Genomic DNA, 18,387 nt, shown 5'->3' on the forward strand with positions numbered 1-18,387 from the left:
CACTGATTGTGAAGCAAATCTCAGAACTGAGACCCATCCGAAGTTTCACTTCTGAGAAAATAGATTATGTTCCCAATTCTTGTTATAAAATCATTCCTTCAGGAAACACAGGATACACTAGGGACAAGAGAGCAATCTATTCCCTGCTGGCCTCTCTCAGACTCTGACCAAAAGCAGCAGACCCCTAGGAAATGGGAGATTAGACTTCTTTCATTCTTTGCCCTTTCTTGAACTTTGAAAGATTCCCCTCAGTTCCATGATCTCAGAACTTAATTATTGAGCAGGGTAACTCCATTTCCTGTCCGGCAGATTTTGATGTACTGATTCTATGGCTTTCTGCTCATCTTGTCTTCCTTCCAGATGTGCAGGAGTGAAGGAGCTGGTGGCTATCAGACCTCAAGGTCTCCAACAGGACAAGATCAAGAGGGATTCCACTCCCACGGACCACTCACTCACCCTAGGAAGACTGTGAAATGCCTGTCCTGGTGCTTCGTTTGAATTGCTGAAAGACCATCTTTATGTCAGAAATGCTTTGTCATTACACTTGGTAAGGACCTTGGGGTTCAAGCCAGTTTACTCTTTTCTGCTCTACCGTGAGCATGAAAGCCACCTATAGATATGCTCTGAGGCAGGATTTTGACATCAAAGTCAAAATAAGAATTTAGAAAGAAAAGAAAGGGAGGGAGGAAAAAGGGAAGTTTGGTCCAAGAAAAAAAATGCAGTGTCATTTCTGACCAACTAAATAGCACTTGAAAAATCTGTCTAGCCCCACCTATATACATATACTATATACCTCCTAAACATACATACACACATATACATAATCACATGCACACACATAGAAGTTCTCATTTCTCTACACATAAGATACTGAGTCCTCTGATAAAGCACAAAATTACTGTTAGGATATTTGAGAATTTGTTCACTTATTCATTCATCAAATCACTTATTCATTCATCAAATAATACTGAGTACTACTAGGTGCCAGGAACTGTTCTTGGAGCTGGGGATATAATAGTGAACTAGACCGTTTCTACTCTCACAATCATTTTGATACTACTAAATTACATTTATCAAATATGTATTAAATGCCAGTTACTGGATTATGTAATCACTTTACAAGTATTATCCCATTTATTCCTCACAGCAACCCTATGAGGAGATAAAATTATTACTCCCATTTTTCCAGATGAGAACTCTGGGGCTTAGTAAGCTCAAGTAACTTACTACAAGGAACATGATAACACATAGATTTTAATCCAGAGAGAGTAATTACCTGAGCTAGCACAATACTGCATACCCAGTGTTAGATGTCAACTGTTGACCTATCCTGTGGTGGCATGAAGTGCTGACTGGAACAAAGCAAACAAAGCAAATATTGCTCTCTTTACTCCAATGTGGAAGGATTCTCCAGCTTGCTTTCTTGGCCCCCTCTCCCCTCAGCTTCTGGGTCTAGGAAGAGGAGTGCCCTTGCCTTGCACTTGTCCTTCATTCTTCATTTCTTCCTCTCCCATTCCTGGAAAGGGAACAGCAAGGAGGAAATTGCCTTTCCATCCCACGCACAGCTGTTGCAAGAAAGCTCTGGCAGGCGCCAAGCTCTCCCAAGAGAGGGAGTCCAGGAGGAGCCATTCCCTGCTCCTTCCCATGGCTCCCCCATTTTTGGATGAGTTTTATCCATCGGTCACCTGTTATGTGCAGTTCAAGGTCTGGCATTGGCTCCCAGTCAGAACCCAAACAGTGCTCTCTGTCCCAGGTAGAGATCCAAGGAGCTGAGGGAAGGCAGGAAGACATGTCTAAAAGAGGAAGCAGAGAAAATGCTGGACTGCACTCTCTGAGCAACAGCCCTTGGAGACACCCCAAGAGTCAGCTGCCCAGCTGGCAAGGCTTGTGTCAGGCAGCTGTGTGCCCAGGAACAGGGAGCAGCACACATACGGCAGAGCAGGCCCGCACCATCTGTCACGCGCCCGTGCCAGCATCTTCACTTCAGGCTAGTTGGGAGTGGGAGGCGTCTGAAGAGAAGTGACAGCTCACCAAGCCAGCCACATGCCATGACTCCCCTCTAACAATCTCTTCCTTTAAACATTTAGTCTCCTTCACCGCTGCCATGTGGCAGTTGCCAGTGGATACTCTACGATAATTAAGAGCATGCAATTTGGAGTCCAAAAGCCCTGGGTTTGAATTCAGGTTCTCCATGTACAAGTGTGGGTGACATGGGTAAATTACTTAACCACCTGTCTTTGAACATCAGTTTCCTCTTTTGTAAAATGAGAGTTATGATAATTATCCCTCAAGGTAGTTGTGAGGATTATATTTGATAGTATCTGTGAAGAGCTAAGGGTAAGGCTTTGAAAAACAAACAACATAATAGGCAATAAGTAAAACAAAGACTTTTCCATGCTAAGTCAAATCCCTGACTACAAAACAATCTTCTTTTGTAGGTGGTAGGTCTTCTGTCTCAGTTGTGGAAGGAAAAAGAGCAGTAGAGTCTCAGCACACTTTACTGTGCATTCAGAGCTCCTGGGAACCTTGGGAAAGGCAGATTCTGATTTAGTATGTTCTGAGTGGGGTCCGAGATTCTGCATTTCAAGTAAGTTCTCAAAGGTGCTGATGGTGCTGATCTAAGGACAGCACTTTGCACAGCAAGAGTCTGGAAAACCAGTTGTAGTACCTTGAACAAACTATTTAACTTCTCTAAACTTTGCTTTTCTCAAATGCAAAAATTTAAATGTTTACCTAGATAATTTCACAATCCTTCTTTGCTACCATGTTGCAATAGGTTACTGAAAAAATGGCTGCCAACAGTTCCCCCAACCCTTCTGCTACACGACTTTGTCCCTCTTTCCAACAAGAGAAAGAGCCCTTCCCTTTGAATCTGGCTTGTCCTGTTACTTGTTTGGATCAGGAGAGTGTGACAGAAGTAAAAGTTTGTGAATTCCAGGCCTAAGCCTTAGAAAGCTTGGCAGCTTTCCTTTTCTATTTTTTTATTTTTTGACTTCTTGGCATCCAGCTTCCATGTAAAGAAGCTAAGGCTAGAGTGCTGAAAAGGAAAAGAAAATGGTATAGCCAGCACTCAGCTCTATTAGGCACTGCAGCTGAGATGCCGGACACATGAGCATAGTCCTCTTGGACATTCCAGCTCCAGTTGACTTTCCAGCTTTATGTAGCTACACAAGAAAACCCAGCTACAATTTCGTGTAGCAAATGAACCACACTGCTGAACTCATCCACAATATTCTGAGAAATAATAAATTTTTGTTGTTTTAAGCCACTGTGTCTTAGGATGGTTTGTTACACAGTAATTGATAGCTGATACACATGTTCTGCTCACATAGGAGATAACAGAAATTTTTAAAGCCACAACATTTGGAAGAATTATAAAGAAATATGCCTATTAACTGGAAAGCTGAATATATGCTGAGAAGTGACTCTTACATTTACATAGTTCTTAATGAAGACCTCTCTTCTGTATTAAATTCAATTCATTCAGACAGTCTCTGACTTACAATGGTTCAACTTACAACATTCAGTATGCACCTGGACTTACAATGGGTTTATGTTCAGATAAGCCCATTATAAGTCAAAAATGCACATTTGACTTAACAGCATTTTCAATTTATGATGAGCTTATTGGGATGTAGCCCACTCTAAGTTGAGGAGCACCTATTTGTTCAGGGCTAGTGGGGAATGTGAGAAGTTGGGGATGTAATTCCAAGAAACTCGCATTATATTTGGGAATGCTATAGCATATATTACAAAAAAATTAGAGAACACATATCAATTAATAATAGTATACTAAACATATACTTGAGACTCAAATTATTTTAGCACCAACAACAAAATTCTATGGATGCCTAGAAGGTACTCAGTAAGTGTATTCCAGAATTAGAGAACAGTTTAGCGAAGAAGTACAGGCATATCTCATTTTATTGCTCTTCACTTTATTGTGCTTTGCAGATAGTTTTTGCTTTGTTGTGTTTTGTTTACAAATAATGGCTTGTGGCAACCCTGTGTTGAGCAACTTTATCAGCACCATTTTTCCTACAGCATGTGCTCACTTCATATCTCTGTGTCAGATAATGTTAGCATTTTTTTAGCAACAAAGTATTTTCAAATTAAGGTATGTATATTGTTCTTTTAGAAATAATGCTACTGTATACTTAATAAACTATAGTATAAACATAACTTTTGTATATACTGGACAGCCAAAAAATTCGTGTGACTCACTCTATTGCAACATTTGCGTTCTTGTAGTGGTCTGGAACCAACCTGCAATATCTCCAAGGTATGCCTGTATAACTTAAACTTGGATAAATGAGGGAGTAAAAAGAACTACGTAATGGTTGAGTCATGGTGTTCAAATTTTCTATACAAAAATGAAACAGCCCTATTGACAAATACATTCTAGAAAGTATCAGAAGTTGTTTATACAGAGGATGATGATTTTAAATAGACCTTTAAAATTATTTTTGTTATGGCACACATAGTTTCACTAAATTAGTACATTGTGAGGACACAAGGTTATTGTAAAATATATGCTATAGAAATATGAATAGAATCTCAGAGTTGTAATACAGGTAAAAAATGTGAAAGTGTAGTGTTAAAGCCAAAAAAATTACAACATAGGACTCTTGAAAAGTGTACACGAAGTAGAATTTGGGAAATAAATATAAAGGATTTGATGTACGTAGTGATCATCTTTAGCCCTCTCATCCACATCCTAGTTATAATATGTTTTATTTGGAAAATATTTTCTAAGTGATTGCTATTGATAATGTGAAACCTCAGAATTAAAATTTTCCAACGATAGTCCAATAAAATGAGTTCAATGGTTAAGAATAAGATATAAGAAAAAATAAAACTATACTTGTTTTTATAATATTCTTTATGCACACTTCTGTAAGAAAATTCTGCAATTACTTAAATAATGTTTTAACTGTACTGGAAAATAAATCCATTTTTTAGAACAGGAAATTAATCTTCTAGGCAACTTCTCAAAACTCCATTTATCTATGTTATCATTTTGCTACCTCTTTTTATGAAAATCCAAGAGGGAAGAACACAATTCTGATATACTGGTAATGTGAGACCTCAGAATAACACCCATTTTAAATGAAAGTTCCAACCAAAAATCATGATTGAGTGTTTAAATATTCTTGGAGAGACAAAGGACTAGTTTAATAATGATATAATACTACCTTCCTACCAGCACATAGATCGGCCTGGGTACACAGTTAGCATTCAATGAAGTAATTAAATAAATCTGTCCCGGGTGTGACTGGCTGGGGCCAGTGTCACAGGCAAAAAAAGAATTTACCAAGAGAGTTGTAGGTAAAGAAAGACAGATTTATTAAAGAAAGTACAAACATATGTTGCAAGGGTGCAATGGGCAGCACAGCAAAGAAGGGGCTGTCTGCCAAGAGGCAAAGGATAGAGGGAAGTTTTGTAGGTTCCTACTGGAGTGGCTAAGTGCAGATAAGGTGTGCAGATAAGGTCCTGCTGCTGGGGCTACATGTGGAGCGAGGTATATGGGAACAGGGGGTAATGCCAGCAGGTTGTCTGTGATTTTCCTTGTCTCAGAACAATTGTTCTCCCTGACCTGGGGCCCCTTCCTTTTTGTTGCTTACCTATCTTATTAGAACTCCACAGGATGAATGTCAATGCATACAAGCTTTCTCAAGGATGGCCTTGGATAGAGGAAACAAGAAGAAACAAGAAGGGTTAACTCAACCCATTGCAGTTAAATCTTCCTTGAATATTCTTTCATCTATTCATTTAACAATGAAGTTAAAAGGCCAAGATTGAAAAAGTTACAGTAACCTAAAATTGGAGTAAAGGGATATTATTTGGGTACCTATATCTTGGTGGGGAAAAACAGACAATAAACACAGAAATAAATGCATAAGAATGCTAGATGATTGTGAGAATGCTGTAGAAAACTAAAGCTGAGTCAGAAGAGTGGTGGGCCGGAACAATATTTAGGTGAGGTCATCAGGAAAGGTCCCTCCGAGGAGACATCTAACCAGAGACATGTGGGAGAGAGCATTCCAGATAAAGGGAACAATTAGTACCAAAGTTCTGAGTCAGAAAGGAGGGTTGGTATTAAGATATAATTATCCGATTTGTTAAATAATAAAATTAAATAGAGAAATAGAATAAGCAAAAAAGTTAAACAAAAAAAAGTCACGATTACTGGAGCTGACTTTATGTGTATAGAGTATGTGAGCACCTTCCTCACTTTAGGGGTTTGAGTTCTATTTTAGGAAGGGGAGAGATGGTCTTCCTGGGCAAACACATTAAACACACAGAATTTCTAACCCATTAGCTTCAGTCCCCTGGGAGAATTGTGTTAAATCCAGTCAGCAATTATCTGTAATACTGGATAACAACCTCCACCTGAGAGTGAGCTTTGAAAGGGCAAAGCACAGTCACTGTCAGAGAAGGGTCCTTCAGGTACATATTGAATTGCCTGGGGAAAGACCTTTTGACATCTCTGTTTGTTTTTCAAAGCACTGGCTTTGTGCTTTGTAATCAGGGGAAAAAAATGGTTTGTCTAAATCGATCTCCTGTCTGTAATTTCAACATATTTCCCCACTGTTTCCTTCTATAAATCCACTTTACTGAGACAGAAGACTCCTCAGTTGTCACCTTAAAAATCTTCAAAAACTTGGGGTGCATATTGGGGAAAATTATGAATAGGTAGTACAGATTAATGGAGTTAGAATCATCAGTCACTATTTGTCACACCTTCCTGATTTGTGTGGGAAAAGCTGAGAAACTAACAAATATGATTCCTTGGGGGCATGTGCAGCCCTGCAGAATAAAGCATGCTCTACTCTGGGCATCTCAAAGGGGCACCTTGGTTTTATAAGTATTTGGCCATAAAATCATCTCAGCCACTAAAAATATAGATGGATAATCAATAGCATAAATGAACCTTAATAAGATTTTGCTTTATTTGGGTATACATTCAACTCAAAGCTTTGAAATAATAGCTTTCATGCACAATTTAATACGGTCAATTGAATAGAAACAATCTATGTGGCTATGCTGCTAAGCTTCCCTTTTTGGGCAAGGGGATAACATGTCTCTTTGAGAAACTGAAAAAAGTGATGGGCCCTTTCTCCCAGGAAAATGCTTAAACAGATATAAAATTGCATTAAGTATAGAGGAGTTCATGGATCTCCTGGATTATTGAAGCCCCGTGCCCTAGAGACAATGGAAGACAAAGAGTGTAACAATAGTAACACCTCAGGTCTATACAGCACTAGGAAAAGAGTCCTAATTTTATTGGTGGTAGGTACACCAAAGCAGAGTATGTTAACATAATGGCTAATTTTTTTTAACATTTAAAAAATGGTTAATTGTGGTAAGATACACATAAAATGTGGCATCTTAACCATTTTTAGTGTACAGCTTAGTAGTGCTAAATATATTCACATTATTATGCAACCAATCTCCACAATGCTTTTCATCTTGCAAAACTGAAATGCTATACTCACTAAACAACTCCCCATTCTTCCACCCTCTAGCCCCTGCCAATCACCATTCTACTTTCTGTCTCTATGCATCAGACTACTCTAGATACCTCATATAAGTAGAATCATATAGCAGTTTATCTTTTTGTGACTGGCTTATTTCGCTTAGCATAATATCCTGAAGGTTCATCCATGTTGTAACCTGTGTCCATTTCCTTCCTTTTAATGACTGAATAATATTCCATTGTATAAATATATCACATTTTGCTTATCTATTTATCCACTGATGGACACTGAGCTTCTTCCACCTCTTAGCTATTATAAATGATGTTGCTGTAAATATGGCTGTACAGATATCTCTTTGATATTCTGCTTTCTTTTAGATAATATACCTAGAAGTGCAATGACACAACAGTTTTGGTGCATCCATTTTGATGGGCCTGTTAGATGCCAAGGAACATTATGATTTAGCAATTGTGAGTTGGGATCCGTGTCAAAAGGGCCCACCAAAATGTGAAATCTGTGTTTTATTACAAAGTCATGCACATGATAGACATTCCTGATCCTTATTCTATATTTAACCTCTCCTCTATTATGCAGATTTCACATTTTACTTTATTCATGTCAGTATTTTAAAAATTTGTATAAGAATGAATTAATTTTATAATAAAAAGGTAATAAAGCTCTTTTTAAGTCTGTTAGAACTAAGTCTCAAAGGGTATCTCAACTATCTCTTAAAACCATAAATTCAAAGTAAATTTATAATATGAATATTGGTGAATATATATATATTCATATTGTATGTGTGTATGTGTGTTTGTGTGTGTGTATATGTATATATACATGTGTATATATAAATTCCTAACTGTTCTTCTAATGTGTGTTTGCATATACTATATATATACACACACACATATATATACACACACATTAGAAAAAACAGTTAAGAATTTATTTGAAGACTTTCTGCTCAGTGTGGCACTGAGAATAAGGACATGTATATTCCTCCTCCTCCTTCCCCCTGAACAAGCAACATAACACTGATCAATAAAACTGAGTATAACCAAAAAGCCTTCAAAATAGCAGAGATATCTATCCCCTCAATTATCAAATGGAAAAGGAAATATTTTTAAGTGTAATTCTTTATTGAATATAAACAAGTAGAGCCATCATGATTTTAAAGGTGAAACTAATTAACATGAGATGTAGACCATTTATTCAAGGTGTCCATGATGTCTCTAAGAATGAGCAATCACTCAGCTTAGAATGACAAAAGGTCCTTTATGAGCAGAGGACAAGGTTAGCACATGAATCCCTGTCATGGGTTATTTGCCTGCCAGATGGAGCCTGTAGCCTACCCATCCCACCTCTGAATCCCACCTTATCCCAACTCCACCACAGGGGAGATGAGGCCCTAAGATGAAGAAAGGACATCCATTTGTTTATTTCCTGGTTATCAGAACAGCTGGAATTTCAATGATTTGTTCTGGGGCCACATCAACATAGTGGCATCAATAGGTAACTGAGTCACAAGAGCTCTAACACAGCTGGGTCAAAATTGTTTCAAAATGCATGTGCCCATTTGAATCATCCCAAGTCAGACCCAATAACTTGGCCTAGTCATTCCAAGCCAGTGTGGATTCAGGGCATCAGAAACCAGCTTCAAACCATATGCCCTTTGGAAGCATCCTTGACAATTACTTTACAGCTCTGCCTGTGCATACGTACTGGAAGATTCAATCTCCTTAGCAGCCTAGAATTTCAGCTAGAATTTCAATCTCCTTAGTAGCCTAGAATTTGCTTATGGTTGTCCTCAAGCATCATGGACCATTTACAAAGTGTATAGGGGTGATCTCTCCTTGTAGATTCAAAGTGTTTTCAGAACAGGACTAGATCTACTATTTATTTTCCATCCCCCCTAGAGCTTACTCTAATGCTTTGCATGTCCGAGATATTTGTTAATTTTCAGACAATCTCCTCAAGAAAGACTAGAGAGCCTTTTGCCAGAATGCCATAAAAAAAAGAAGTACGGGTAAATGAGCACACCGAGATTATGGCATAAGCTAGATACATCTCTCCTCACACATAAGGACCAGATCCAAAGTCAAATCACTGAGAACTGAAGTGAAAGAAATAGATTATTTAACCAATGTCTAAGTTTCCAATTTCTGTCTTTGTGCCAATGATCCCCAATTTATATTTGCAGCCCAGACTGCTCTTCACAGCTACCCTCTACTTACTAGGTAGTACCAACCTGGATGTCTCAGAGGCCCCTTACACTCCAAAATTTGCCAAAACTCAGCTCATTTGACCCCTAAAATATCAGCTCTGTAAAGGCTAGGCTTTTGTTTCATTCACTGTTGGATCCCGAAGGCCTAGAGTAGTGCCTGGCAGACAGCAGGTGCTCAGTAAAGTGTTTGAATGAATTAATAATGGATGAATGAATGCAGGGACCTCCCTAGGAGACACTGTCTTCCATTAAAGCCATATGTGTTGCCAGAGAGTTCTCTAGCACTTGACAGTTAAGATTAAACCCTATACCTCTTCCCATTACCTCATCCCTCCAGCCTCCTCTCTCTTTTATCAAATCACCCTCTCTGCTGCCTCATCCCTGGGAGCCCCTAAATATGCTCAAAATCTACTACAGGTTGAATATTTCTTATCAAAAATGCTTGGGACAAGAAGTGTTTTGGATTTCAGATATTTTCAGATTTTGGAATATTTGTATATACAAAATATCTCAAGGATGGGACTCAAGTCTAAACATGAAATTCATTTATGTTTCATATGTATATGTTATACACATAGCCTGAAGGTAATTTTACACAATATTTTTAATAATTTTGTGCATGATGCAAAGTTTTAACCATATTTTTACTGTGAACTGTCACATGGGGTCAGGTATGGAATTTTACACTTGTAATGTCATGTTGGTGCTCAAAAAGTTTCAAATTTTGGATTTTCAAATTAGGGATGCTCAAACTATATCATAAAACAAAATGCTCCTTTATTATATAAGGTCCTCCATAAATCTGTCCACAGTCTCATTTTGCCAGTCCCACTCACACTATTATAATATTGAATTCCCTAGAGTTCCCAACTCACACCTCACTCTTTGACTCCTCTGTACCTTTCTCAGGCAAGGAATGACTTGCTGAAGTGTCCTCCCCCTCCCCTGGAGAAGCCCTCTCTTGGCTATCTCCTCTTTACCCTTTAATTCCCAGTGCAGGTGCTGTCTCCTCTATGAAGTCTTTCACTGGGAATTTCCCCTCCCAGTCTGCCAGTCTATGTGTTCTTCTTCTATGCTCTCACAATACACTATGCCAGGACTATTTTCAAACTTTTAAAAATATCTTGGCATACATAGAAAATGGTTGAGGGTAGACAAGACTGTGCATGGCCACAAGCAACTGGCCTGGGTCTCTGGCTTTCATAAACCTTGTGCATTAACACCTGGGTACTTTTGTAACCCATTCATTGCATACCAGCATGGCATGTCAAGGTGGTTGGTAGCTCTGTTCTTGGTATGTCTTAGTCTTAATCGCTACATTCACTGCACTGTATTACACTTATTCGTGTTTGTGTTTTTCCCTCACTGAACCTATGAACTCCTTAAGGGCAAGAAACTTGTATTCTTATTTTTCATGTTTTAAATGACTATAAAATAAAATGGGCTTTTGAGGATGTACAGTCCCATAAATTTTATCACATGTATATGTTTGTGTAACCATGACTACAATCAAGATACAGAATATTTCCATCACCCAGGGTGCTGACACACCCTCCTCCAACCCCTAATCCTTGGCACCCACTGATCTGTTCTCTGTCACTATAGTTTTGTCTCTTCGAAAATGTCTTATAAATGGAATCGTACAGTGTATAACCTTTTGAAACTGGCTTCACTCAGCCAAAGCCTTTGACATTCATCCAATTTGTTGTGTGTATCAATAATTTGTTTCTTTTTATCACTGAGTAGTATTCCATTGTGAGGATTTAACATAGTTTGTTTATTCATTCATCCACTGAAGGGTATTTGGGTTGTTTCCAGTCTGGGGCAATTTTGATAGACTTGCTGAAAACATTCATGAGAAGGTTTTGTGGGAATGTAAATTTTTATTCTTCTAGGGTAAATACCCAGGGGTGGGGATTATATGGGCATTATGGCAAATGTATTTTTAGCTTTATGAGAAACTGCCAGACTGTCTCCAAAGTGACTGTACTATTTTGCCAATAGATTGTACTGGCAATGTATGAGAGTTCCAGTTGTTCCATATCCTTGCCAGCATTTCGAATTGCCAGCATTTGGCATTGCCAGCATTTTTATTTCAGCCATTCTCATAGGTATGGCACGGCATCTTATTGTAGCTTTGTCTTCATCTTTGAACTCCAGCATTTTGCAATGTGGTAGGTTCTCAGTAAATATTTGTTGAACTGAAATACACTCATCTTGTTGTTTTGCCTCATTTAATAAACCCACTAATAATAAATTCAAGGCCGGGCACAGTGGCTCACGCCTGTCATCCCAGCACTTTCAAAGGTCAAGGTGGGCGAATCACTTGAAGTCAGGAGTTCAAGACCAGCCTGGCCAACATGGTAAAACCCCGTCTCTACTAAAAGTACAAAGATTAGCCAGGTGTGATGGTGCGTGCCTGTAATTTCAGCTACTTGGGAAGCTGAAGCACGAGAATCACTTGAAACTGGGAGGCAGAGGTTTCAGTGAACTGAGATTGCTCCACTGTATTCCAGCCTGGGTGACAGAGTGAGACTCTGTCTCAAAAAATAAACAAATAAAAATAAATAAATGCAATTTTCACTGCACTTTATACTAAGCTTTGTGTTAGAAAAAAAATTGCACAGGACAGAAGTATTAAACTCTCTCTTTCTCTCATCTTCCTGTACTCACTCCTTTTCCCAAGTCCTAAATGAATCATTCTTTCTATTAGGATATATAGCCATATAGCCTATAATTTTCACTCAACAAACTGAACTTGAAGGCATGCAATCAAGAGCTTTTGAAAGTCTCTATTCTCACTGCTAATAGTACTAACCATAAGAATCACTCACCATCAATAATTAGATAATTGGATGAACCAGCCACTGTGTTAGGAGAAATTCCCATGGTAACTCACTTATCCCCCCCCCAACCCAATGAAACAGGTATTATCCTCATTTTAGAGATGTGGGAACTGAAGTTTAATGAAGCTGACAAACTTGCCCAAAATCATATAGCCAATAAATGAAGGTTCTAGGGTGCATACCAGATCAAGCTGGTTTCAGAAAACATGGTCCTAACCATTCCATGTACCTGCTTTACTTGGCAAAGGAACTAGCTGCTCTTTAATCAACAGCAAAACAACAAAAATAATCTCAAGTCACTTTAATTTTGAGGAGTTATAAAACTTTAGAAAAGTAAACCTCTCTCTTTACTTGAGTCTTATGATAATAGCTCCTTCAGATCAGTCATGAGGCATACAGATGGAGGAGCATGGAGACCCCCAGTCTGGGAAACCTCAATTGGTCTATTGGAAGACAGACTAAAAATTATAGACCTTATTCTCATGAAGCTAACAGCGTGAGTAGGACTCAGCTGAGCAAACTGAACTAGCATCACTTGTGGATCTATGATAATTATCCCTGCCCATTGAATCTTGAAGTACATTTACATAGTTCTATAGTTGAGAGTGTTCTCCACTGCAGACCTAAGCTGAAGTGATAATAACAGTTTTTTTTAACGTTGATTCTAAAAATAAAATAGAATTTTATATATAAAATAATATAGTAACCTGGATAATCTAATGACTATCAACTATTAGGTGCATCCAGGGATAATAAAAAGCTTCAGTCTTTAGAGACATATATAGCACTAATTTTAATAGAACAAATCACACCCAGACCTTTTACTAGATGCATGCTATAACCAAGAGACTATTGAACTGGAATTCAGTGGTTTGACCTATTATTTTGATTTAAAATATTTCTTAACTCTTTTATTGCTTACTTCCTCCCAAACCCATAAACAAGCTTCAGTGAGCTTGGAGCTGAATCTATTTCTTTGAATGTTATTGATTAGGAAAGATAGGAGGCACAAATCCCAGGATCCTATGTTTTAAGTGATGACTTTACAGAGCCCAAACATTTAATCATTTCACCCTTCAAGTAAGAAATCAGGGGAAAAATGTAGGTGCTAAAAAGAAAAGTCATCCAATGAAATTATGCTGCAAGCCAACAGCTTTTGGGGATCACAGTAACTAGTTCCAAATGTCAGACTCTTTTGTGTGTTTGAGTCTTGTAGAATAACATCAATTTCTAAATCTTCTTTATAGGGAACTGCATTTAAAAAAAAGGTTTCATTTGCACTCATCTGAAGGTGTTCTAGACAAATAGTGCTACCAAGTAATTACTGTCATGAAAAATTATGGTAACTCAAAAACATTTGGCTCAAAGTCTCAAGTAGCAAAAGTCAAGGGCAATGACTTTTATCAATTTGGAGAGCTTCTCTTAACCTGTGGCAGTTCCTCTATATTTGGGTCTGCACATAATGTTCATATTGCCCTGCTTAAACACTCAATAATCATAGAATCTACTGAAAGAATATCATCTAAACAAATTTACGAGTCTTATAATATATAGTGCCAGTGATTAATGAGAAAGCATTAAATAGCAGAATGACTGGAAATTTTCCAATAGGCATTCCAAAGTGTGTGCATTACTGATGAATTTCTCATATTTGAAAGCTAGACAACCCCAAGAAAAGAATTACATATTTATATAAATCATAAGCCATTCTGCAATAGTGTGAACTTTCTGTAAAATTGTGATGTTTCTCAAGGGAGAAAAACTTATTTATCAAGACCATTGAACATAAAGAAACAATTAAATACAAACCAATCTGCATAGCCAACATAGCATTTTCTGTTGAAAAATCAAAACTTTTCATCCTGACAGATATATTTGTCACTGAGAAGATAGGATTTTTAAAAGAAAATAAACACAGCACACAATTCAGTTCCCTTGCAAAAAGTGCAGCTAAAAGTTTACTGTGAATTATAGCCTATTATAATAGCATAGAAATGAACAGGCAGCTAAAATCAGTTTCTCTTTTCCCAAAAGTGCCTGTGGACATTTATTCCTAAGGAAATAAATGACCAAAGTAGTATACAGCTTTGTCCTTCTGCTTTACAGGATATTCCTGCCTTGCCTCCAATATTCTTTTTAAATTTTTGAATTGCCTGAACAAAACTCAGAAGGACTTCATTTTTCTCCAAAGGCATCATTCTTGTATAATTCTGAGACAGAGCTTTCAATTCTATCCAAATAAATTCATCCTACTGAAAAGCACATGCTCATCTCAGAAAGCAATAATAAGACCCCTGATATTTTTTCCTTGAAGACCATTACTCACTGGCAAATATGTTCTCCTTCATCCTCAGCTGCCCTGCTGAAGCCCCAGGGAATGGAGAAGGTCTGCCAGTTTTCTCCTTCAAGGTCCTCCTCCATGGTAGGAAGCCAAAACAGCCCACCTTTTCCTAAGGATGAAAGAAAGAACCTCTTCTTTATTCTTTTATAAGAAGAATGACTGTATCATAACAACTGCTATCCAAGAGAGTGAGAGAGGAAGGAGAGGAGGAATCGATGCTGAGAGGCCAATCATATTTCATCACTCAGCTACTTGGAAACCAGATATTCTTAAACAATCACACGCTCTGAGAGATTTGAGGATGCAAAAGAGGAGTGGCTCTGCCTTTTGTAAATTATTAACAGGGACTTTTTTCCTGACCACAAGTAAAGATGTACAGACTACTTATTAAAGAAAACAGCAATTAGGTATGACATGGAACATAAAAATGGACAAGTCAAAAGCAAAATCCCTGATCGTAGTTCTGTGCTGACCCCTCTGAATCAGGACAACCCAGTGCAGTTAGAATCAAAGTGATATCACACTGAGAATGAAGGGGCACCTTCTGAAGGTCTGAAGGGGCCATAACTGCAGCTTCAGCATCTGCCTCTGATGAAAAATGTGTATTTGCTCCTCCCCATCTGAGAACTCACGATGGGATATTTGGCGCTCTGAGCTGAAGTGAAGCCACCTGCACACAGTTCTCACATTGCTCCTAGATTTCAAATTGCTGCTTAACTTCTCCCGTGGCTTTCTTGTGTCTCATCCAAATTTGAGATTTAACGCATCTACCTTAAAGCTATTTGAAACCAATTTCAGTGCTAGATGCTATCCAATAATTTAAACTCGGTGAGAAAAAGCTGATCCAGAAAGCTTTTAGAAAGCATGAGCTTCCCATGCCATAGACAGAGGGCACTAGGGAATACTCTTTTGGGTGATATGGAAGGTCTCCTTTTCTCTAGACCAGGGTCTCTCAATGTTGACATTATTGACTTTTTGGACTGGCTACTCCTTTGCTGTGGGGGGCTGACCTGTGCATTGTAGGATGTTTAGTGGCATCTCTGGCCTCTACTCAGTAGATATCAGTAGCATCTCCCCAGTTGTGACAACTAAAAATATCTTCAGACATTGCCAAATATTCCTGGGAAGCAGAATCAACCCCAGTTGAAACCACTGCTATAGACCCATTTCTTTAGCGAAGTTGTTCAAAACAGGAGGAGTATCACTTACATTTGAGATGGGCTCATGCCAAAGACAAATTGTAGGTAAACAGTCAAGGGTTTGGGTGAAACATAGGACTCATATGCCCAAGTGCAGGAGGCCAATTTGATTTGTCACAATGGAGACACATTTAAAGTGGGGAAATAACTCTCCAGTGACATCTGCCAAACCTCTCACTGCAATAGTCTCCAAGTTCCCAAATCCTGCTATTTGGAATATGCTCATTTCTCCTCAGTTACATATTTCTTATTTTACCTTGGTATTTATCATCCATTGCAAGAAGCGTTTGTTCTGGAAAACTATGCCTACTTGATCTTTGACAGCAAAACCAATCAAGGCAGAGATAATGAGGACATAAATCTCATGCCCAATTGTGTAACTGTTACCAACCATAGGTGGGATGTTTCCTAAAGAGCCTTAGATTCATGGAAAAAAATAAAATAAAATAAAACCGAGGAAAAAAACCTTTTCGATTAAATACATGAACAACAGTCGATCTAAATTCAACACTGAGAAAATTAGATGGATTGTTTCAAAAGCAAAAGTGCAATTCAGCAAGTTTACAGGTGATGGTATTTCATTAAAAAGAATGGCATGCTAGAGGAAGAAATAGTAGAGTGGGAGTTGTCTTGGGAGTGAATGTGATCAAAAAGAAGACAAGATCCTCAGGTGGGGAGGCCGAAGCGGGTGGATCACGAGGTTAGGAGAACGAGACCATCCTGGCTAACACGGTGAAACCCCGTCTTTACTAAAAACACAGAAAAATTAGCCGGGTGTGGTGGCGGGCACCTGTAGTCCCAGCTACTCAGGAGGCTGAGGCAGGAGAATGGCGTGAATCCGGGAGGCGGAGCTTGCAATGAGCCGAGATCGCGCCACGGCACTCCGGCCTGGGTGACAGAGCAAGACTCCGTCTCAAAAAAAAAAAAAAAAAAAAAAAAAAAATAGATCCTCAAGTGTAAGCGGTGTCAGAGCAAGGTTTTCTGTCCCCTCTAGGGCTTATTTTGGAGATTAGTGTAGAGGGGTCAGTGGCTGAAGGACAGAAGTTTGTGCTTCCCAATGGGAGAGGGTATTGAGCATGCCGCAAAGAGAGGTTCTGTGTCCCATTTCCTTTGGGATAAAAAGGAGGAAAAGAGTATTCAACAAAGCAAAATGGTGTCCTGAGATGGGTGAACTGTGTCCCCTTCTAGGGGCTGGATTCTAGGAGGAGGAAGCTTGTTGGCCTTGGGAAATGTACAAGATGTTCAGTGTGGCCTGGATGGAGGTGGGGTGGGGGAGCTCCATTGAGAGCTGGAATCTGGGAGCAGGAGCTTCAAGAAACAAAATCTCTTGTTTCTAGTCTGTTTTCCAGATCTATTCCTTGGCTGTAGGTTGTGGATTTTTCTTTCCTTTTTAAAATTTGGAAATGCTTATTTCTTAATAATGTTTGAGAGCATTTTTATATCGCAGCTGGTTATACCTATCAAATGGCCTGCACAGCAGCAAATGTGAAAGAATTAAATCACATGTCCCTGCCCTCAAAGAGTTTATTTTCTAGGATTATCTAGAAAGATAATAAAGAAAATATCCATGAGCAGATTAGAAAGATTTCATGCTTTTTACATAAAATTGTATGATTTTTCCTAGTTTTAAAATCTAAAGGTATACTTTGAGTGCCTTTAAAATCATTTATGAATATGAGCTGTTTTGACTGACCAAGATAAAAATAATTTTATGTCCTTTTAAGGAAGGTTGAGAATTATTTAAAATTGTTCAGATGAACTCCTTAATCCACAGCCTGACATTCACATTCAAGGCCTCTGCCTCCTCTTTCCAGTCTCCCTTTTTGGCCCTTCCTCCCTTCTGCCATTTGTCATGCTTTTAGTGCCAATCCTGTTAAGGAATATGATGAGCTCCCTGTGAATCTTCACCTCCAAACATTTTTTTTTCAATATTCCCTGACACTAGAACACCATTTCTCTTCTTCCTGACCAAAACCAATCTTTCCTCAAACACATGATTCACAGGCCATTTTCTATGATGTCTTCCACTTTCTTCCAGGGGATTAATCTCCCCACCTCAGTACTTCTAAAGGACTTTGTACCTCTGTAAAAGTAGTGATCACATTCTGCCCTACATTGCAAGTACCTGTATTCACTGTAGAATGCAAGCTCCATGTGGGAGACTGGTTCTAGGACCTCCCTCTGATAATCACCAAAATTCGAGGATGCCCAAGTCCCTTATGTAAAATAGTGTAGTATTTCCATACAACCTATGCACATTCCCTTGTATATGTTAAATCATCTCTAGATTACTTAA

The 18,387-nt window shown here is 38.5% G+C and overlaps 1 protein-coding gene across 4 annotated transcripts in view; it reads right to left on the minus strand.

Annotated features, from left to right (window-relative positions):
• The window catches only part of LOC105478121 (FERM and PDZ domain containing 4), a 924,449-nt gene that overhangs the window by 852,751 nt on the left and 53,311 nt on the right, over positions 1 to 18,387 (minus strand). For 2 of the 4 annotated variants that reach the window (XM_011735128.3, XM_011735133.3), the window contains exon 3: positions 14,878 to 15,001. In XM_011735128.3, the coding sequence (XP_011733430.2) occupies positions 14,878 to 15,001 (124 nt within the window). Of the gene's footprint in view, positions 1 to 14,877; positions 15,007 to 18,387 lie in introns of those variants that run through there. The other 2 variants (XM_071089202.1, XM_071089203.1) reach the window with 2 other exon arrangements.

Source organism: Macaca nemestrina, chromosome X, assembly GCF_043159975.1.
Source record: "Macaca nemestrina isolate mMacNem1 chromosome X, mMacNem.hap1, whole genome shotgun sequence".
In the NCBI taxonomy this organism is placed as follows: domain Eukaryota; kingdom Metazoa; phylum Chordata; class Mammalia; order Primates; family Cercopithecidae; genus Macaca; species Macaca nemestrina.